This window comes from Miniopterus natalensis, chromosome 1 (genome assembly GCF_054644295.1).
Source record: "Miniopterus natalensis isolate mMinNat1 chromosome 1, mMinNat1.hap1, whole genome shotgun sequence".
Classification (NCBI taxonomy): Eukaryota; Metazoa; Chordata; class Mammalia; order Chiroptera; family Miniopteridae; genus Miniopterus; species Miniopterus natalensis.
Genome location: NC_142081.1, coordinates 11,468,420 through 11,491,348, shown reverse-complemented (window position 1 = coordinate 11,491,348; position 22,929 = coordinate 11,468,420). Strand labels below are relative to the sequence as shown.

At 46.3% G+C, this 22,929-nt stretch overlaps 1 protein-coding gene across 1 annotated transcript in view; it reads left to right on the top strand.

Moving 5' to 3' along the window:
• KCNK10 (potassium two pore domain channel subfamily K member 10) overlaps positions 1-22,929 on the top strand; it is a 93,061-nt gene that overhangs the window by 60,550 nt on the left and 9,582 nt on the right. Inside the window, exon 4 of the mRNA XM_016210118.2 lies at positions 5,432-5,592. Within this exon, the coding sequence (XP_016065604.2) occupies positions 5,432-5,592 (161 nt within the window). The remainder of the gene's footprint in view (positions 1-5,431; positions 5,593-22,929) is intronic.

The following is a 22,929-nucleotide window of genomic DNA, read 5'->3' as shown; positions in this document are numbered from 1 at the left end:
CTGACATCCATGGCTGGTGCCTGACCTTGCTGGACACTGCAGCTGCCATCGCCCACCTTCTTGGGCCACTTGTTCTAGATTTAAAGTCTTAGGCAGAGCATCCCATTGGGTGGGCCTCTGTGTCCATGTGCTTGTGTCCTGGCTGTTTGGGAAGGTGCTGCCTCTATAGTGGGAGGCAGGATACTGTGTCATACCTAGACACAGGATAGGGACCTTATCTAAAAATCTGAATGGAGATAGATATTGAACAGAAAACGACTATAAAACAGGCATGAAACAAAAACAAACAAGAATCAAACCCAACCTAAACCACAAGCACACTTCAGTACCGTGTCTCGGTGTTAGTGCTAGAGACTGGGTCCTTGTTCTGTTCAATGAAAAAAAAGGCTATTTGGTCTCTCTTTCTCAATACATTGTAGAATAATGTGTTGTAAGTTGACCACCATTTAGCTGGCTAGATTTTAACTCCAGAGTGGAGAGTATTTATAAAGGCACATAGAGAATTCTAAAGGGAACCATAATACAATGTCAGTAGGATAATGAACTAAGGAAACAATTGTTTTTCATCATTCATTACATGTGGTAGCAAGGCTGAAAAGAAAACTCAGAACTCACTAATTCTTTTCATTTTTCCTGAGAAATTTTCTATAGTTTAGGAGTCAGGCAGTGGAGCAGCTGGAGCCAAGGAGCTGTCTTTTCACTGTTTGTGAAATGCACAAGCGTTAGCCTGCTTGCCTGAGTTCATATAATATATGACATAACACTGTAAACATTTATCCATATTACTAAGCTTCTTCAAAAAGCAATCTTGGATGGGTTCCATTGGATCTACCATCCACGCTGTGACCCCACACTGTTGGAGGCTGAAGCTGTTTCTTCTTTCAGCATCATGATGAAAACTTCTGTGCGTGAAGTGTGGTCTTCATCTCTGGTTGGTGTTTCCTTGGAAAGATCCCCAAGGGATTGCTGTGGCAAAGGTCATGGACCTTTTAAAGGCTCACCAAATTGCCTTCCAGAAAGACTTTCATGAACCGTGTGAGGTTATGTACTTTTCAGACACACAAAAGTGTGTTCATTGCTTAGAATGTGGGTAGAGAGATCTGAGGAACAATAGATTCTTTTCTGAAAAGCAGCGACCCTACTCAGTATCAGAAGTCCTTTTTATCTGAAGGTATAAAAGCCTTCTTTTTTTTTTTTTAGAAAGCTTTTCTTGTTCTCAGACATACAGATAGACAAGTATATGGCCAAAGAGGATGCATTTAGGCATTTTCCAAACCAGAAGCCCTGTCACAACCACAAGGAAGACTGGACTCAGCTCCATCTCCGTTGAGATCGCCCTGCACCTGTCCCCTTTCTCAGTAACTGATGCTGATGTGAGAAGTCCCACCTGCCTTTGAATGTGGACTCGGCGGGTGGGTCCCCAGCAACCGGCTTTTCTAAGCTGGAGGCATGACAACTCACTCTTGTATGCAGAGACTTTCCCACAATCACTTGCAAAAGGGCCACCAGGGATGGCATTCTGACCCACAGCTCCGAATGCAATTGCAGTTCAGTCTTTGAGGCGTTTTTGGATCGAGTCAACAGACTCCACCCACATCAGTGAGAGCCCGTGGTCAGGTTCCAGATGGCAGCCAGTAACTGTGTTACTTGCCTGGAGGCCTCATTTAACAGTTGTGCCTGCCAAGGAACCAGAGCAGCTATTTCTAATTAACCGGCCCTTGTGTTGGCAGTTTAACCCATGATTTTGGAAACAGTCACTGTGGCTAACGTTCACTGAGCACTTACTAGGTTCCAGGAGCTGTGCTCCACATGCTTTGTTTCAATCTCTCATTAACCACATAAGGCAGGTACTGTTATGAGCCTCATTTTACCAATGGGAAGACTAAGGCTCAGAGACATTAAGGAACTTGCCCAATATCTCACAGTGAGTAAGCAACAGAGCTTCATTCAGCAGGACCAGCTACCTAGTGTGCGGGGTCCTGTGCACAGTGAAAATGTGGTCCCATGCTAAAGAATGACTGAGAATGTCAAAATGGCAAGAGCAGAGCATTAAACTCAGCTCGGGGCCCTTCTAAAGGGGGGGCCCTGTTTGCACAGGTTATACACCTATAACGCCAGCCCTGTGTGCACAGACATTCTGGTTCTAGAGTGCACACTCCTCACCACACTCCAGGGCTGCACAGCACGTGGTTTGGCAAAGATGGGACTTTGGCACGTAAATAGCAAATAGGAGCATAATCCGTGTGCTTCTCAGCCATGCGTCCTCTTTAGACATCAGCTTTCTTTTCATAGAAGGTGGGGACTATTTCCTAGCTGGGGGTGAACAGAGCTGAGCCCCACCGTGGTCCTTCTCTTTCATAACAGACTGTCCTCTCTGGGCCAGTCATCTCCTCTGAAAGTCACCAGAAGCCAGTTGATGGAGTAGCTCTCTGGATGTCTTTTGCTCTACTTAAATCCAGTTCCAATCTTCTGGGCTAGTTCTACCTGACTGGTTGCTTCTCTAGCAGCTATGTATCCCCTCTCACGTCCCAGCTTTCACAGCCCCCAGCTGCACCAAGTGATGCCCGCACCCCAAATCCAGGCATAGGTGCACACAGGTCTTTGGGCAGCCTGCCCGAGGCACAGACATTTTGTCCCTTGTCCTGGTGCTATGGGAGAACAGCAGAGTTCCCGGAAGGAAAGTAGAAGCCAACCATCTGTTTTCTCCTGGGGCTTCACTTTCCTGGAGACATGTTGCTCAGAAGTGATTTCTTCCTACAGAAAACCCGTAGCAAGATGATAATTGCTAATACTTACTGAGAGCTAGCTTTGCATCAGGCTTCACATACACGTGTTTAATCTTCACAGGTAACTGACTGCTTCACATGTAGCTCATTTCAACTTTATTAGCTATAAAGCGGGTGCTGTTAAGTAGCCTCACCTCTCAGATGAGGAATGTGAGGCAGGGAGGGCAGGGAGGTTGCCCAAGATCTGCGAGTTAGTAAGAGGAAGAACCAGAACAGGAATCCACATGATCTCTAGCTCTAGAACCTACGTGCACCCCTTACACCTCACTTTCAAGCTCTCCCAAGCACTCTGGGAGGCTGGGCAGGGCACTCTAACAGGCCCTGCAGAACTAGAGCCAAAACCCCAGGAACGTGGCCCTACTGTTGCCTCAGAACAAAGTTCCAAAATGTAATTCCTGGGATTTTCCTAGAGTGACAGTGTTGACGGTCAGACTGAAGTAGTCACTCCAAATAGTTCATGAGAGGCAGGGGACCACAGTGTGTGCGTGCACACGCCCGCGCACAAAACACAGCGTTGCTCAGGAGTGGCGAGTACTTTGTGTCTGATATGATTGCCCTTAAATGTACTTAGAGACTTATTTAAATATCACTTCGCTAGTGCCCTTACCTAAGAACTTGGCTTTAATTTTATTTGTTCTTGTCTGTGAAACACTGAATAAATAAGGAGCCAATAACAATAATGCTCCTTTGCATTGGTATAGTGCTTTACACATTTTCCATGTCGCCTTAGAACCCCTCCAACACTAGGGTTTGCAGCGGGAAGTGAGTCTAAGGACAAGCGGGTAGAATGAGGTGACTTGGATCTGGAGCCTCTGTCTTCTTACTTCTCTCTCAGGCTCCTCAATGACTCTGGAAGACCCCTGACCCAGGCAGGGATGGGGGTATGTCCTGTCTGAGAGCTGGAGGAAGGGAATGCAGCACTTGTCAGGGCTAAGAAGATGCCTAGTCAGCAGGTTCAGAGCCTCGGTTTGTTTGCCAGTATCTGCAACATATTTCTTTCTGAATTATTGGACTAAAAAAACACCTAGATTCCCTGACAGTAATCACACAATTATGAGACAGCCAAGCAAGAGTCATAAATGTTTCCAGAAGTTACTAGAATGTTTCCCAGAGTCACCCATATAGGAACACTCCCTTTCCAAGAGGGCTATGTTATATAGATCGGATTACTCTTGAGGGGGATGGTTAGAAAAAGGATTGCGTCCAAGTTCCTGAAAGTACCTGAAAAAAGTTCCAAGGGGTTTTTTTTTGCATTAAGTCAAAGTGGTGGTGAGTAAAAGAAGTGAGAGGTTAGGAGGCTTGCCTGAACACTCATTGATGAAACGGCAACTGTAATTTAGATCATTTGTGATAAGAGGTTTGAATGACTCTGAGTGGGAAATTGAAAAGGAAAAAAGCTAGGTGACTCATTACTCAAGGGCAGAAAGTGAGCTCTGTGCGTGCGTCGGAGAATGAGCGAAGAACTCATCAACAAGGTCCTTTCCTGTGTTGCATCCCCAACATGCTGATAACCGTGAACCCAATCACTCTCCCACTGGTGGCTTTAGAAACTGACCTCACCTGAGCAACCCTGATACGGGACAATAGTTAGGTCACTATCTAGATACTCCTTGGCATGAAAATGAATAAAGTAATTCAGACTCTCGTTACTATACAACATGTGCTAATGCCATAAGCCATCTTCTTTCTTTCAACACTGCTCTCTTTAGCCCCATAAATAAAGAGTAAGGCCACTAGTCACTGTACCTAAGTTACTTAGGTAATTGCAGAATTCTTAAGAATGCAGATGCAGGTGTTTTTATAGCACTATTTGACAAACATACTAGTAGACCTGGCTATGAAAGGATTCTTTTGTATGTAACATCCATTCCACTGGCAAACATTTATTTAGCACTTGATAAACCTCAGTGCAAGAAGTGGGTGGGAGGATAGGCTGGACTCAGAGATAATGCAGGGTTCCCAGTAAAGAGAAAAAGAGCCAGGCCGAACTCAGCATCACTGTCCGTGTGGGAAAGAGGCACGGTCTCCCCCCCACACCCCGCTCTTTGCTGTTGTCAGGCTTCCCAGGGTAAGGCTGTACGATCCATGGGTCCTTTCTGAATTTGTGCTAGACCACATAGCCTCCTTAATGCGGCGCGCCCGTGACCCTAGGAAGGCAAATGTTGAAGGCAGCCACAGTCTGGCCAGTGGAGGGGCTGCCCATGCGATGGGACTATAAGGGAGGGGCTCTTTTCCAATCTAAAAACCACAATGGCGAGCCCTTTTCAAGGTGTGCAGGTGTCCCGAAACCAGACCGGTCCGGGATGTTGGGTGTTTCTGCAATGGATGGTTCCATTTTCCATTAGAAATGCAAGTCTGGGTGACCACTAAATTCCTAAAATGTAATCTAACTAAAAACATTCAATGCAGGAAACCTGGATCTCCTTTAAACTATTTACAAGAGAGAAGGAAAGGAGGCAATGGAAAGGTGTTCTGAATTTTGTAATTTTATGGGCCTTTGAAATGAAGTTTACTTCCTAAAGCTCATCAAGGGTGGGGGTGGGGTACAGAAACGTTTTAAAGGCTCTGTGGAGTCTTTGCTTCCAAACTCTCCTTTCTCTGCCACCTCACCACTCTCCCTCTCTCTTTTTAATATTTCTCACCAGGGTATGGGAATATTGCTCCAAGCACTGAAGGAGGCAAAATCTTTTGTATTTTATATGCCATCTTTGGAATTCCACTCTTTGGTTTCTTATTGGCTGGAATTGGAGACCAACTTGGAACCATCTTTGGGAAAAGCATTGCAAGAGTGGAGAAGGTCTTTCGAGTGAGTACTGCCTCTATGTCAACCCTGACCTCTGGGATCCAATTGGCTATAGTCTGGCGGGATCCAGAAGGAATCGGCTGGGTGCTATCATATCATTACCTCTTCTAAGGGAATAGCCTAATGTTATGATCATATTTTCTGTTTGGCTGATGGTAGTCAAAGGTATCGTGCCTCAACTCTTCTCTTCGGTAGTTAGTTATCTTCTGTAGAGTGCTATTTCTGGAATCGCAGCACAGAAGGTTAAGTATGGATTTGTCAGCACAGATTCTCTGAAGATGTGAAGCATACTCTGTGGTTCCTTAGTGTATTTGCAATAAAGTAGAGAACTGTAAATTCATCCATTTTGTTTTGGGAATATCTTTCTTCCATTTTATTTGGAAGCACAGTGTCTTTAGTCTGATCCTGGCTTCTGGGATCTCTTCCAGAGCCTGTCTTTTCTAGACACTGCTTCCTGCTTTGTATCTGTCTCCTCATGGCCCCTCCCTCTTTCTCGTTCCACTACTGAGTGCTCCCTCAGCAAGAGTACACTGATGTACTAATTCATACTAAGGTGCTGATGACTGCTATTGTGTTAGTGGGGGTGGGGTCTCCTCTTAAGAATACTTACCTTTAAACAAGGGACAAAAGCTTCAACTCAAGTAATTTCTTTACTCAAGATGGCATCGCTGGCACCAGTGACAGGCATGTGAAGTACATGTGATTGGACTGGGGTTCCCAAGGAAGGCCCTTTAGCTCATAGCCATTCATAATTTAACGGAACACTTGTTTTGCTTTGCTGTAAGGTGGTTTCTGCTGTTTTTCTCATTATTGCCCCACAGTTCAAGTGTTTCAAACCTTGAAATTTTAGGAAATTTTTCTCATGATGACTTAATATTTAAAAATGACTATTTGAGATCTTTTTTAGAATCTAGCAGTGATGGGAGAAAGATAGGTCAATGAGTGGCAAGCTCTAAATCTGAACTTGTTTTTCCTAGACAAGAAATCATGACTTCAGTTTTTCTTTAGAAGATTATGCAAGGGAGTTCCCCAGCTCAGTTTGTCAGAGCAGTTTCAGCTGGTCAGAGTGGATGGATCAGACCCTACGGCTGGCTTAGAGCCACCTTTTATAAGCTCAGTGATCCTGGGTGAGCTGCCTCAGTTTACTCATTGGCAAAAGGGGGTAGAATTCTCATCTACTTCATAATCTTTTAGTTATGGTTAAATGAAATAACATATGGGAAGAGCCTGGCTTGGGGCCAGACACTTAGAGTTCAGAGCTACTGCGTGTCTGTCTCCTGAACAAAGTGTTTGTTGGCAGGCTAGCCACCCATTCAGATGTCATGCTAGCAGCTCGGGAGTATGTGTGCTTTTTCTGGAATGTCCCCCAGCCTTTGCTCCCTAAGTTCGGGCTGGTCAGCCAGCCTCATTAGAGCCTGCACCTGGGCTCAGCGGTCACCATGGAAACCGCCAGAGCTCAGCTTCTCTGTTTCTCGGAGGTTCAGGTCTCCCTGAACCAGACAGGGCAACCCTGTCTCCAAGAGCTGTCCTTGGAAGAGCCCTTTTAGCCCTCCGAGCTAAATATAAAAATGTATTGCTGCGTCTTTATTTGTAGAAAGAAATGATTGGAGTACAAGCTTTTGAAATTCCTCTTTATAAAAAAAATATGAGCAACTATATTCTAAACGAGGAAGGAGGTTGCACTCATTTGATGACATCTGCTACCAAATTTGGGGACTTAGTTTTTCCCCTAATGTATTTTGAACTCTGAGTCCTGTTCTCCTTCCCCTGAAAGCTGCCTCTCAGTGGACCATTCATCGGGCTCTGGGACAGAGCCTGAAAAATCTCACATTTCACTTTTATGCTCATGGCCCACTCAGTTCCTTACACCACCATCCAAGACTGGGAGTCTTCCAGGAAGCTAAGGCGGAATATTGTGGAACTGGCGTCACACAAAGCAGGCATTCGCGGCCCAGTGGAGGGCGCTGTTGGAAGGGATGAAGAGTTCCAGGACCCACACAGGGGCAGTCTGGCAGCAGCAGAAAATCTCCAAACTCCTTGCCATTCATTTAAACTACATCTAAAATGCCAGTTACTCTCAGGTGATTATTTGAGACTTTGAAATTATGCAAACCAGTAAGCCTTGGGGTTGTGATTTCTGTTTCCTTCGGGGAAGGCTCATTGTTTTTGTTTTTGTTTTTGTTCTTTCGCCTGCTCAATGATTGTTAAGCCTTTCCCTTCATTTGTTGTGGGTTTTTTCCTCAGTTCTTGGGGTAGAGAGGATTTTTAGCAGAGTGAAGATAAAAGTTAAAATCAACCTTCTAGCTGCCCGTATTCTGAAGTGACATGATTTGGTCCTTCTACCACATCTGAACCTCATTTTAAAGAGTTGCTGAGGGTGTCTGCATTATTTAGGAATGCTTCTGGCTACAGAGGAATAAAATGCTTGGCTGTTGGAGTTCTTATGGGGTGAATCAAAGAAAACACCCTTTCGCCCTCTGGAGCTCAGAACTAATCAAGTAGACATAGGAGTCGTATGGAATTAAAATATCAACTTCATTGCTAATAACCTCATCAGAGAATGCAGCGTTAGCTTTGATGCCAGAGGGACTTAGTAACCACCTCATCCTAAATTAGAAGGACTCCCTGCTGTATTAGTTTTCTATTGCTGTATAAGAAATTATCACAAATGCAGATGCTAAAAACAGCACCCATTTCTTATGCCACAGTTCTGGGGCTGACCACATCGCTGTGATGAGCTAAATTAGAATTCTGTCCGTAAAGAAGTTTGGGTAAACAAATGACAGCATCTGCCACAGGTGTCATCAGCTTCTAGTCACACAGACCACTTACAGGAAGCTGACCTCCCTCCCTTTTGTCATAAGTCAAGGATCCTTTGGGATCCTTGAATCACTTAGGGAAGACTGGATTATGCTATGGTAAAAACAACCCATTTACTCTCACCTCTGCCAGGTCTGCCAAAGCCCAGGCAGCTCTCCAGGTTTTAGGGTGTTTTTTGGGGAGAAGGGGGTTGTAGAGATAGGCATTGCACACTGGTTCTTAAGAGCTTTGGCCTCCAGTCATGGCCATTGGCCTGAACTAGTCGCATAGACCCACTGCAAAGGGAGCCTGAATTGTTTTGTTTGATCTCCAGGAAGGGAGGGAGATGGGAAAATTGGTGACCACTAGTGATCTCATGTGCATATTCCCTGGGACTGTTCCTGGGCTCACTGTAGGGCAACAAGCATCCTTAGGATTTAGAATAGAAGGCCTGTAGATCACTCTTTGGGGAACACTACTCTGGTGAGACTCATTTCACGTCCAAGGATTAGAGCCCGCGATTTGCTCAGTAATTTCCCTAGAGTGACACAGTGAGTTGGGGGCACAGCCTGGACTCCAACCAGTAATCTTGTCTCCTCTTCCAGGTGGGCCACAAATATTTACTGTCAGAGGTGTGAACTCACACCATGAAACCATTGTGGAGTTTAGGTGTTTTGGATATACCATGCTAATTCATGAAGATGATTTAATTTATTTATATTTATGTAATATAAAGTAAAAATAATTTTTCCTACGTTCCCAAGGGGACATCTGGGCAGTTAGCAAGGAAGGATAGTGATTTGGGGTTATGCAGGGCTGATCTTGGGTTCCAAAGGAGATTTGGGGAGTGGGCAGCCTCTCTCTCTCCTGCTGTGGGCTGGCTTCTTTGCTGGACCAGACCAACTGTCATTTGCTAGGATGCTGAAGGAAAATTGGTCAGATTTTGGACTGGATCCCATTTTCTTGCTCTGAGCTGGACTTTAGCCTCTGGTGGGAAGCAGCCGCCTCTTTTTCTCTGGCTGACCAGCAGGCTTCCTGATATTACCTCTATAGTCAAGGGGCACCCTTTCTCTTTTCCTTCTCTAGTCTTTTCCCCCAAGAATACTGCAGAAATGTTTATTTGCCTTTGGACCCAAAGAAGCCTGGGTGTGGCTGACAAATAATAAAACATTAGTCTAGGTTTATCGGTGCCATGATAACCCAGGGACTTTGGAGCCTGCCAGATGCTTAAAACCAGGTGAGGACGGTCTCAATCTGCTAATGATGTTCAATTAGTGAGCTAATCAATCACTTTGGATTGTAGGAAGGGGCTGGCGGTGGAAGCCAAGGACTCCTGGAGGCCTCTGCCATGTGCCTGGCAGAGTAGAGGAAGGATCTGAAGGACACATTGTCAGGAGGCTTCTGTTTCTCACAAGGAGTCTTTGAGCTAGTTCCCAGCTCAAAGGGGTTAACTTAAAAAATTATTATTTCAAGAAGATAAAAACCTTTGTTTTGGAAACGGTGTTATTTTCAGCTCTGCAGGTACAATTTTCAAGTCCTAATAGTAGTGGAAATGTTCACTGAGGAATTAGTTATGCGCATCAGCATTATACCTAAGTAGGTGTAGGAAGCCAGGTGGTGAGCTGAGAGTGCCCCAGAGAGAGAGAGAGAGAGAGAGAGAGAGAGAGAGAGAGTGTGTGTGTGTGTGAGTGACTCCCTCTATAAAATGCCTGCCCTACTGCATACCCTACTAAAAATTCCTGAGAGCTAATTCAATGTGAGCTTATTTTTATCACAACGAGGACTGCTTTCACAACATGAACAATTGCTTTCTTATTTTCCCTAAGGGTCCAGAGGGAGTGGGACGTAATTGTTCTAAAATGCAAAGAAGGCAAATATACTTAAACCTTTATCAACCAGGTCTCTTCTAAATTAGGTCAAGGATGTTGTCTAGCTTTAGTGATAGATCTGGATGTGCACTTGGGACGGACCACATAAACGACATGCACAAAACAGACTACATGACATCTCTCAATGACAGCCCATGTCACAGTTTGTCCATAATGGACCCTTCTTTCCTTCCCCTTCAGCCTCAGCACTACTGACATTTTAAGCTGAATAATTGTCCTGTGCAGCATCCCTCTCCCCTTACTCATTAGATGCCAGTATCATGGGGCCCGCAGTTATGTCGGCCAAAAATGTCTCCATACATTACTAAGTGTCCCCTTGAGGACAGAATCATTCCAGTTAAGAACCACGGCTCTGCTGAGATATAAAGGGTCAGTTGCCCCACAGGTCCCACAAGTCATGTCCTGGTCTCCCGGCTGAGTCTTCCACACGAGTTCTTGTGTCTCTACCAACGGTCTTACCCAGTTCTTCACTGCCAAGGCCGTTCCTACTCAGAACTCTCCTCCCTCAGGTCCTCACAGTGGGCTTTAGAGATTTTACACTCTGGAGTAAGACCATGTTTCCTCAATAAGGGAAAATGCCTGGGGGCTTTCCTAGGATAAACATATCAAGGTAGGTCGTTCTGCTATTATTATTTTTTTAATATATCTTTATTGACTTCAGAGGGAGAGGAAAGGAGTGGGAGAGAGAGAGAGAAACATAAAGGATGAGAGAGTCATTGATCGGCTGCCTCCTGCTCGCCCCCAATTGGGGATGGAGCCCGCAACCAGGGCCTGTGCCCTGACGGGGAATCGAACAGCGATCTCCTGGATCCTAGGTTGGTGCTCAACCGCTGAGCCACGCATCGGGGCTCTGCTGCTGTTCTTGAGCAGACTCAGTGGGATCTAATCAAATATACGAGCCTTTCTCCTCCTCAGCTTCTCTTTCATAGCCGGCCAGCGCCCCGTTGGTCTTTCCAGTTGTCCTCTGAGATCACTGGCCTTTAAAATGTATCGCACTCTTTTCTATAAAGAGTAAAGCTCTGCCTAACATATAACCACTTAAAAGAGCACCTTGATCATGTTGAACACCAAAACATTTTTATTGTAGTTTTAACAGAGTCTCTCTTTTCCTTTCTGACAAACTTTGTAGGTAATTTCTGGCAATCTGTCGCTTCTGGGAAGTCACTCGTGAATTCCGCATGTAGGGAACTTTGCAGGGAGACTTGGATTTGCCATTTGTCCAAGAGGATTTGATTCTGTTACATTGGGGGCAAATGTGAGAGGCAGGGCCCTGCGCTGTGCCTCCCTCTGGCACCTGCCCCCTCTCCTGTCCTCACCTCCACGTGTGTCCCCTGCTTGTTCCCATCCTGCTTCCTCAGCCCTGGCCCTGCAGCAGAGCTACTGGGAGGGAGGGCGGCCTAACGCCAGGCCACCTGGGGCCTCTGCACACTGGTGACGCCGGTTCCCACCCTGCTTTGCCGCTACTCTGAAATCCCTTTGTTCACCCAGCAGCGATTCCCTCTCCAGCTCCCCCTCATTGCTTCTCCTTCACACATCTCCCAGGTCAGCTTAATGAGCAATTATTAAATAGCGGCCTCTGTGTTCACAACTGTGGGATATGTGGCAATAAACAAGAGAGTTTTCTCACCTGAGTAGAAAACAGGCACGCGTAACGACCAATGTCTCTGGTGAGCCCGGCTCTGGGGCAGGCAGCCTCTGAGGTCACACTGCCTCAGTGCCTAAGCCCTGCAACCTCAGGCTGTGCCTCAGTTTCCTCATTTGAGAAATGGGGATGAAGTTCGTAGCTACCTCTTTTGGTACTTAGCTGATGCTTGCGAGCAATGCCTGGAGTACCATCAGCACTCAATGAGTGGTGAACGCTGTTATGACAGGCACCTGTCAGCTCTGAAAGCTCAGAGGAAGGACTGTGAATCGCAGCTTGTATATTTGACAGCACACACATCTTCGGTGGTGCACCCGTCTTAGCTTGCTGATGGATTCTTCTCTTTAAGTGAAGCATGAGGGTCGTGAAACTAAGGGCTACCGTGTCTTTCTTTTCCTGTACGCCTGCTTAGCACTAAGCACTTTGGAGGTGTTCAGTAAATACTTTATCAATTTTGAATTCACTGGGAATGAGGGAGGAGTGAACTAGATTCCTTTGCACACACCCAAGGTGTGTAGGCTGTGCAGCACCCTGACAAACCCAGTGAAGAAGAGATGCGTGATGCTGTGGCCCTCAGTCCTGCCTGCTGGGAGGGAGGGCTTGGGGCTGGGACTCGTCTCCCCTCACCAGTTACTGCCCTCAGAGGAAGAGCTGCCTTGGCCTTGACTCGGCCAAGAAGAATACGGAAGGTCTGAGTGTACCCCTGCCAGTCTGTCTGTGCAAGTGGGGGGGAAGGTGCTCTGCGCTCTCAGCTGAACTTAACGGGCTGCAACTGTTCACGCAGCTATGTCCATGATATTCACTCCATACATAGATTCTAGTAAAAGGAAGATCCAAGAATGAGACAGGATTTATTTCAGCTGCTTGCTGGTTGCCTCTCAGCCTGTGGCTGCTCTTACTAGATCTTGAAGGCATGGGCCAGTTCATGTTTTTTTAAAGCATCAAAGTGTTCCTACACTTTCTTCCCCAAAGATAACTGGCCCTCAAATATCAGAGGAGAGATTTGCTGCGTTTGTGTTTAGATACTGCATCTTGCCACGTTGGTGCCAGTTACATGGAGCAATGTCCCCTAGGTTAGTTTTTTCCACCCTTTGGCAGAAGTGAATTTGACTATAAACATCAACAGTCGTTCTATGTGAGCCTGGGGAATGGTTGAAAGGGCTCGTGTTATATTATTAATATTTGTCTCTCTACATGTCTACCCCCAGGTTCCCTTTACTGCCGAGTTGGCACAAACCAATGCATTGGGCATCTCCTATCAGTTATCAGGACTTTCCCTTTTAATTTAACACTGCTTTGCAGTTTAGTTTGAAGGGGTAGAAACAGGGATATAAATATAGCGTGCAGTTGAAAAAGGGAAAGGAATCTCTGCATGATTTTAAGGGTCAAGTACAGAAAGCTCCTATGTGGTTTTTTTAAATGAATTTTACTGAGTACCGTAACAGAGCTGGCAGCAAAGCCAACAAGAGAGCAAATGTCAACATTTAAAATGGGATGCATGACATATAAATGCCATGTGTTCTTGAGGTGTGATTATCAATTTCTCTCGGCTTTTTTTTTCCTGCTCTTTGCTTCTTGCTTTGCTCTTTTTAAAAGTCCCAAAGGTCCTTAGCCCTTGGATTCTGTGTTTCTGTTAGGTTTATTTCTCTCCTGCCTACCCTTTGGAGGTTTGTCAACCTTCTCTTCACGGGAGAGGAGGAAGAGGGCCTGTCCAGATGGCTGTACAAACATGCGCCACCTGCTTCTGGGAGCCTCTCCCAGTGGAGCCGGAGGGGTGCTGACATTGCCCCCTGCCTAGAAAATGGGCACATTGCTCCCCATCTTTTCTGTGTGTGTTTTTTAATTATCACATGTCTTTAGTTTCAATAATATATATTTTTTAAATGTCTTCAAATTCTTTCTTATGATTAGGGAAACAACAAAAAATGAACCCACTAACCAGATTCTGTGGAGAGTTCATCTTGGCCAAATGTTGAAAAGTTTTTCAGTTAGCATCCTTGTTTGGAGTAAGATCCTTGAGGATCGTATTTGGGGAGAAATCTGTTTCCACAGGGAAATTCAAAGGCCCGTGCATGTGCACTGAACATGTCACACCCTGTCACTTCCAGACTTTGCACGTGATATTTATGGTGTTTCCAACAGTCCCCATCCCCCCTCCTGCTCTCAGGATGTATCAGTTCTTCAGGGAGGTTTCTCTGACTCCTAATTCGGTCAGCACCCTGTCCCCCCTTCCATCACACCTTGTACACCCCCAGAATAACATTCACCTCTCTGATTGGAGATATGTGCTCGACGCCTGCTGTGCCCATCAACCCGAGAGCCCGCTGGGGATGGGTCCTGTCTGCCCGGCCAGCACAGTCTCTAACACAGGGCCTGGCACCCACACCTGGTGAATGAAGGGGCATCGCTAGACATGAGCTCATTTTGATGTAGAAAATGACCTTGAAACCAAAAGGAGTATCGTATGCAAGTAAATGTCAGTGGGAATAAAACATTCGTAACCTTTGAAATGTAATTATTTTGATGAAAGGGCTTTTAGTAGGGGAGCTGCCCCTGAGAATGATTATTGCCTGTGGACTTTCTCTGCACAGGGACCTTCTCTCTGCAGGCAATACCTGTAAGTGTAATTCTGTAGGCTTCTCAACAGGGTTGTAAAAAACTTCCAGAAGCTCCTTAAGTGCAATACACAATTTAATTTTATCCAGAGGTTCCCAACCCCGTAACACACAACACCCACCCTTTTTAAAAGATTGGTTCATACATTTTTAATTGAATGAATTGGGTAACATTGACTAATAAAATTATATAGGTTTTAGGTTTACAATTCTATAATACATCATTGGTATGTCGTATTGTGTCCAACATCCCCTTTTATAGCAAATATGAATGCCCTTTTACCACATTGAAATGAATTTTATATTAGATAGTGCTACTTAACCTACACATCTAATTTTGAAAAATTCAACACTATTTTCTAGCTACAGTGTGAAGGAGAAATAAAAGGAAGGTCATTTGCAATAAATAATACATGTTGCAGTAATAGGTGCTCGCTCATGAACCCCCAGGGGACCCGCCAAAGCAGTGGGACCTATATGTAGGCATCTATATGTAGAATGCCAGAGCTCCAAACGCAGGCTGGTCAGGTGTGTCGTATCAGTGACTAAGACGCCACAGGGGACTTTCCGTTCAATGATGTGGTTTACGAAAATGGAGAACCATTCTTGACAAGGCTCCAGCTAATCCAAATTCAGCCTTCTCACAGTTTACATTAGAGTCATACTCTTGTAAAATTCAGCCTATATTGAAACTGTGAAAAAAAGTTGTGTGTGTGTTTATATGTAAACGGGAGTTCTCAGCTTAGTTATTATAACCATGAATTTTTTTCAATGGGCCATTGAAAACTCATGCTAAATTTGGGGTGATTCTCTGATCTGTGACACTAAGTCTTGTATTAAAAGACTCTTGTAGTACAGGAAGTACCCCACCCACTACAGGCCAGGAGTGTCCCTCCAATTGTGTGACAACCACAAACATCCCCACAGATTGACCAATCACTTCCCAGGGTGTTGTGATCTAAACGGGGTTATTTAAAAAACAAAAACAAAAAACTTCCAGGAGCTCCAGTGTAACTTTCAGGAATACACATACATGATTTCTATTCTTGTGTCAATGGCCGTGTTCAAATAGTCAAGACTCGCCCCTTGACCCAGTGCCTATGGTATTAATATTCAATCCAACAAGTACAGATTGTGTGCGTGTGTGTGCGGATGTCCACCCCTGTGCCTCTCTATCAGACATGCTCTTACTAGCATCCCACGGTACAAAGTCCTGACAGTTTATCTCTTGCTGGATGAAGAGTTTTGTTTTATTTCCTTCATAAAATAGTTTACCTTCAACAATGACTCGCAGTTTCTCTAGGTGCTAGAAAAGAGGGAGCAGGTGTAGAAAAATGCGCTGTGGAGGGCACCCAGGGTGCAAAGATAGGGAGACACACAGGCAGGTAGACAGCAGTTCAGGAGGAGCAGGTCCATGGACAAGGGAGCACACAAGGAACGGAGACAGCAGGGAGGAGGAGTCACTCTAACCAGAAGGCCGGAGGGCTTCCTGCAGGAGGCAGTGTTGGAATTGTGGTTCGAGGAACAAACAGGAGTTTGGCGAGCATGAAAAGGGGAAGGACATCCTAACAGATGGGACGGCCTTTTAAAAGGGCACAGAAGCGTGGAATGGTGCAGTATTTGGGCACCAGTCAGCGATCCAGGCCCTTTGGAGAGTAAGGAGCAAAAACAACTGGTATTCTAGATGAGATGGAGAGGGAAGGCAAGTGCTTGCCTGCAGCAGGGCTCCCAGCACTTTTTTTCGAAGGGAGGTTGCGGGTTTCTGCGGGAAGGGGAGGTGCAGGACACGATGACTGGATTGGAACAAGGCTTCCTCCCGGCGCCCACCCTCACCTTTGCAAAGGTCCCTGGGATCCCCAAGGCTCAGACAAGGCCCGTCTCTCTTCCTTTACTGTGGGGAATACTGTTCTCCTTCTAGTTTTCCCTCGAGGGCATGGCCGTCACCCCCTTTCCCAAGGAAAGGAAGACAAGTTGTATGACTCTCAAGGGCATCGTGCTGTTTCTGCAGGGACCCACCCACCGCACCCCTGAGCACGGTCATTGTCACCGCCTTCCTGTCCCTCCTCCGGGTCCCTCTCCTCCTCCTCTCCCCCCCCTTTTCTTTCTTTCCAAAGATCACAAAGCGAATGCACGGTCCTTGTGGAGACTCTGGGAGGCACAGAAGAATACAATGAAGCAAATAAAGGCTCATCTAGAGGTCCGCCATTAACGTATCAGAAACTGTACTTGTGAATCTTCCCTCTGCATCTATATTTAGCCCAAACCCCTGCTTCTCCACTGACCCTCCCCAGCGCTCCTGTCCAAGGCCCCCTCTGGGCTTATGTAGAGGATGTCACCAGGTCTGTCCTGGCACAGCCTGTGTTCCCCATCACCTCCTCTGGATTGCCAGTCTCTGCTCTAACCACCGGCTCCTCTGGCAGTGCTGCTGGTCCCCTCCTGCAGGTGGCAGAGCCCTCTGCCTGGATTGGGGGTTGCTACTGCCCTGCCCACCTCGGGGGAGGAGGCTTGCACCACCTATAATGCCCATCCTAGGAATGGGCACAGCCCCTTCCACAGCACAGCCAAAATGAGCTACAATTTTTTACAAGACTCTCCTGAAATTTAGGAATGTCAGACATTAAAGCCAATAAATCAGATCTGGTTACAGTTCTAGCTGACCTTGGAGCAGAATTTCAGGCCGGTTACTGGGGGGCTGTGGTCAGGAAGTCAGCTTACCCTGATCTCCAGGAGACGCATTTGCAGGCAGGCAGCTTAGCTGAATCGAGAGAAACCAACTATGGTAATTTAAACTGAAAAGAAGGCTTTTAAGAAGGTTATTGGATAGTTACCAAATCCTTGGGATGGTTGGAAATCCAGACTTGGAAGGTAGCCAGATCAGAAGATTGACCCAAATCTGGCCACAGCCTGGTCCTGGGAGAAGCTACTGCGGCGTCTGCCTGGCACAGACAGCAATGGGCCCTGCCGGCCCCAACTGATGCCGGGCCCTGGGTGCAGCTGCTGGAGCCGCCCTTGTGACCACCCCTAGAAAAGGGAGATCGTACCACTACTTGGTCCCCAGCCCCCAAGTGGATTCCCCAGTCCCTGCCTCTTTGTAGATCACCAATGGCATGTCCACTCTGCCTGCCATGCCCCCCGCGGAAGCTCCCACCTGGTGCTGTGCAAGGCCGCCCTGATTGGGGGGTGGTTCTCCCTCCACGTCTCTGCCCCACTCGGTGTCCAAGTCCCTTACTCTCTGTTCAAGAGACAAGAGGATCCAGGGCCCTGGAGAGGCGGGCTGTGCCAGGTGGTGAAGCTGTTGGTGCCCAATAAAGGGGGCCTCTGCATCTAATCCCTTCTTCTTGACCCCCGGTCCTCCAGGCTGGAGGTTCCGCTGATCTCATGTGGAAGACCCTAAGAAGACGCAGCTCCTGCCGCACTTACTTCCTCCCTAGGATGAGTGGCCAGCCTGTCTCCAGCCCTAGCCCAGTCTTATCTAGTCTCTGGACAAGGAAACAGTGGTTCTGCGGGCATGCCTCTGGATTCTCCACCCTTGGGATACAGGAGAGAGATAAAAGGGGGAGGGAAACACACAGAAAGCCATCGGATGAGTACTTCAAGACCAGGTCTTTCACAGCTGCCTCACTGGTGTCTGGTTTGATTTTTTTTTTTTTTTTTTAGAGAGAGGAAGAGAGAGAGAGAGAGAAAGAAACATTGATCAGTTGCCTCCCACATACACCCTAACCAGGGATCCAACCCACAACCTGGGTATGTGCCCTGACCTCAAAAATTGAAGCCGCCACCTTTTGGTGCACGGGGCACTCTCAGCAGGAGTCCCGCTGGGATCTCACTCTTTCTTTTCTACTTTTGTTACATGGTCCTTCCCATTAAAGGGCCACAGCCTAAAGAAGGAATGTCACCTTCCATTGAGGACAACTTGGCCCACAGCAGATGGCCTGACATCTTTTTTTCATAGTGAAATAATCATTGAACTTTCTACTAAAATTAAAAAAACACACACCATGATACCAGGAGGATGGGAAAAGGAGAGTTGAGATGATTGGAGTCTTTGAAGGAGCCCAATAAGGAGCATCCCCTTTTTCTCAACCAAAGTGTGAATTAATTGAGAAATAAGACAAAAGAGATAGCAGATTGAAGTCTAATATAACTATATTCCCCTGACGCTGGGGAATGTGGCCTCTGTCTGTGGCCAGGTGGGTTTCCTGATACAGCCCCAGAATTAGACAGGAGATTACTAGGAGCACTTCTTGGGGGCAATTTGTCCCAGAAGGGGTGGGGGGAGAAGAAAGGCCAAGTCCTCCGTTCCTGGGTCAGAGTAGGAGGCGGGAGTCCACGTTGTTCCAGTGGGCAGGGTTCCCTGCACAAGGAGAGAAGCATCGGGTGGGAAGGAACATTCATCCTATTGGGGGAGCCCTGCGCCCTGACTCTTGTGGACTGCTTGGCCATCAAACTATGACCTTGAACCTTTCTTGGCCAGCTGAGGGGGGAGAGGGAGCCTGCCCTTCAGCTGCCTGCAGCCTTGTGGCTGTAGTGATTTATTAATGAATACTTGTCTGTGTGGTGGCGGGGAGGGCACGTCAGGGTGGAGACTTCGTTCAAGCGCTGCTGACATTTGGGTAAAATAAATTTGGGATGTGGGGGCACCGCTCAGGTTGCCAGGAGCTATTCTGTCAATCTGGCTCATCTGGAGGTGACCGATCCTCCCCTCCTTTCTGCGGCTCTGCCTTCCTCACCTCAGCTGGAGAGGACCATTCTTCAGCCGGGGTGGCATCTGGGCGTTTCCGACATTAGCGTGATTGCTTATGGGACATGGTTTCTGAACGCTTAGCTATCAAAGATCCAAGGATCGTCCGCTGCACTTGGCATATTTATGTGTTCCACATACCAGAGCTGCAAGAATATTCCTTCTCTCCCGGGTGATGTTTTCAATCAGTGCTGTGTCATTAGGCACCAACCTTTGCCATTAATAGCTGGGCACCATGGACAGCGCCACAAGGTGTGTTTTGGGCCCAAGACAGATATTCCTACCCCACTACTGCCCGCCAGACTTCGTGTGAAGCACGAAGGAACTTTTTCTTTCTTTTCTTTTTAAACTGGTGTGTTTCTTGCAACTAGGACAGCCCCCGACATATAAAATGTTCTTAACGATTATGTGCTGAGTTAATTGGTTGAATCTGAATGCAAAAATCTTATGTTTCAATAGAGTATTATTTTCGAATGTTAAAAGCCACTGACTTTTAGAACAGAAAACTTTCAAAGATTTTAACTGAGGTGTTCCTGGAGTGGAACGGCTGGGAATTTTTATTGTTTGTGGATTTAAATTTTTCTCCATCCCAGATACACCTGCATTGGCATTTCAGAGCTTAAAAACAATTTGATTGTATATATGAAAAGCTTTTTCAAAAACTTTGCTTGGCAATACCAACAAAATACTGAGTCAGCCAGTAATCTGTTAGATGCCACAGCACAGCTCAGCGTCAGATGCTCGCTATAACTTTGTTTTTTTGTGTGTAGATTGATCCATTGTGTATTCAGCTTTTGAGTAGGACATTTCCCATAGTCTCCATGGAGATTTTACTGCATGACTCTCACAAATTGTGGTTACAGTATCTCTGTTGTGGGGATTATAGGCAAGTGGTATTTTAAAAGTCTCCTCACAGTTTACATGGTGCTACACGGCTATTTGTTGTGATGCTGAAAGTAGTATTAGAACTGGACCTATTAAAAAGAAATCTTTGTGGAAAAATCATAATATGAGAAAATCAAATCAATTCTTTTGTGAGGCAGTTCCTACTATCTTTCCATTTGGAGAAATGATTCTCAGTTCATTTGTATTTACCATGGTGATATGTCCACATTTCAACAAAACTGGACCATAAACGAGAGCTCTAAGTGTCAAGTCCTGTCCTAGGACCTTTATCCCGATATCTTTATTATTGTAAAACAATCTCCAGTGTTCTGGCTAAAAATTGCAACAAGTCCACAGTTTCTCTGCCAGACACAACAATTTGGGTTGCTGTTCTCAGAATTTCTAAGAAATCGCATAAAAGTGAAAAAAAAAAAAGAATGGCCATTGGCAGGGGGGTAAAAATCAAAGTAAAGCAGCAGCCCAGATGGATGGAGATAAGCTTGCTCTCTAAGATAAGACTGTGGAAGTAAACAAACACGGCCCGGCGTTACGCTTCATGAGAACTGGGTGTGTGGCTTAGCCCTCCGAGGTCTGAACCGCGTCAGCCCTTCCAGAATTGTCCGCGGGTACATCCCTCCCTCCAAGGAGGGCACTTAGAGCTGGCTCCCCGCCACCTGCTTACGAAAGACGCGCACGTCACTCTTTGAAATGATTGCACATATAATTTGACCATTAAACGAACTCCGCAGCCCGGCCAGGTGTGGCTCAGCGGTTGAGCATCGACCTGGGATCCAGGCGATCGGGGTTTGATTCCCGGTCAGGGCACATGCCCGGGTTGCAGGCTGGGCAGCCGATCAATGACTCTCTCATCATTGATGTTTCTGTCTCTCTCTCTTCCCCTCCTTTCCTCTCTCCGAAATCAATAAAGATATATTTAAAAAAAAAAAAAAAAACTCCGCAGGCGGTGGGTTCTGAATCCTTCAAAACTTCCAACAGTTAATGTCCATGGAACGCAGGAAATAGTTTTGCATAATTACTATTTGCACAAGGAGAAGGCAAGAAAACATTATCTACTCTAATCAACAAAGTGGGAAAACAAGATTTGGACAAATACGCGCAACAATCTATCACTTCCACTCAGATATTATATCAAGCCATCTCTTCTGGGATCACAGTTTTTGCAGTGCGGGAACACAGATCCGGGCTCGCCTGAAGCTTTGCGCCAGCTGCTCCGCTTGCTGGTAAATAAGCACTGAGATTTCGCCTGGCAACCCCGCCGCGGAGACACAGCTCGGTTCCCTGCGTGGTGAGGGGGTGGGGGGGCAAGGAAAACCAGCCCCCCCCCCCAGGGTCCCTCTGCAGCTGGTTTCTGACATCACAGACATTATCTGCGATTCTCGGCAGTGATCAAGAACTAGGGGGAAATTAATTGAAAGGCAAATAAAAAAAGCTTTCAAGGTTGTGAGCTAAGACCACCCGGCAGCTCACTCCGGAGTCAGCATGGAAGAACCCATGAAGATTTTTTTTCTCTTATCAAAAATGAGGTAATCATATGAGAAAATGTATCCAGGAAGGGAAAACCAACAGTTACCTCCTGAAGCTAAACAAAGATTATGTTAAGCCAGCCATAAGGAAACATTCCTCCATAGCAAAGGGCAGTGTCAAGTCTGGGATGGTCCACATCAAAGGAAATACTTGAACTTTTACATCAAAAATGGTCGTTAACGTTAACAATCATTGAGCACTTAGCAGGCACTGTGCTAAGCTTTGACACACTTATGTAATCTTCCAAACAGTCCTATGAGGCGGCTTCTCTTATCTCCACTTTATAGAGGAAGAAACAGATGCACAGAGAAGTTGAGTCAGTTGCCTGAGGTCAATCAGCTATTTAGCAGTGGGGATGGAATGTGTCTCAGGCAGACAGTCTGCCCCTGGACTTCTGGTTTAAACACCGTTTTACAGTAGTGTGAACAGGTGCAGGGCTAACCAGACTAAGAAGCCCAAAGTATAAGATAATTTGTGGCTCTATCTTGAAAGCTACAGTTTCAAATGTTCAAATAAGGCAACTTTTTTTTTAATATCTAAAAGGCAGCAAAAACATCCAGAAAAAAACAGATATAGCTAAAATCTTACACTCATACCTCTTCCTTTCATAGGTTAACACACACACACACACACACAAGACACTTGATTTCTTAAATCCCTAAAATACCCCAGTGATCAAATTCTCCAAGCCTTCTCTGAGCACCACCCCCAGATGTCTGGAGGGAGCAGCCCAGGGACACACTGGTTGGCTGGGACAGTGAGGGGTGCAGACACGCTTACCTGGCTGAGAAACTATCCAACAGATAATACAATTATGGCACCAGGGTCTAGGTTTTGTTACACCCCTCCCCCTCTGCCACCAAACAAATCCTGTCCCGGGCCACCTTCCCTCTACCCGCCGCCTGGAGCCCGGAGTGTCCCCGGCTTCCCCCGGACTTTCAGCCCTCCTTCGCCAACCTCGACCTCGTTTCGTCTGCAGTTGCATCCACAGCCTAATTTATGACTTAAGTGTCTCACAAACATTTAATTCACTTTAATTGCATTATGTGTTTGAGGAGGACAATTTATAGGTGGGGTGGGGAATGATGTTCCCATTGCCAGCAGTTAGTTAACCTAATGATCTGGTAAGATCTGCTTTGGGGCTCTGGATATTTTTTGCACATGCTTGCAAACAAAACTAAGCTAACGATAACTAGGTTCCTGGATTCTCAGAGCCGCTCAGCT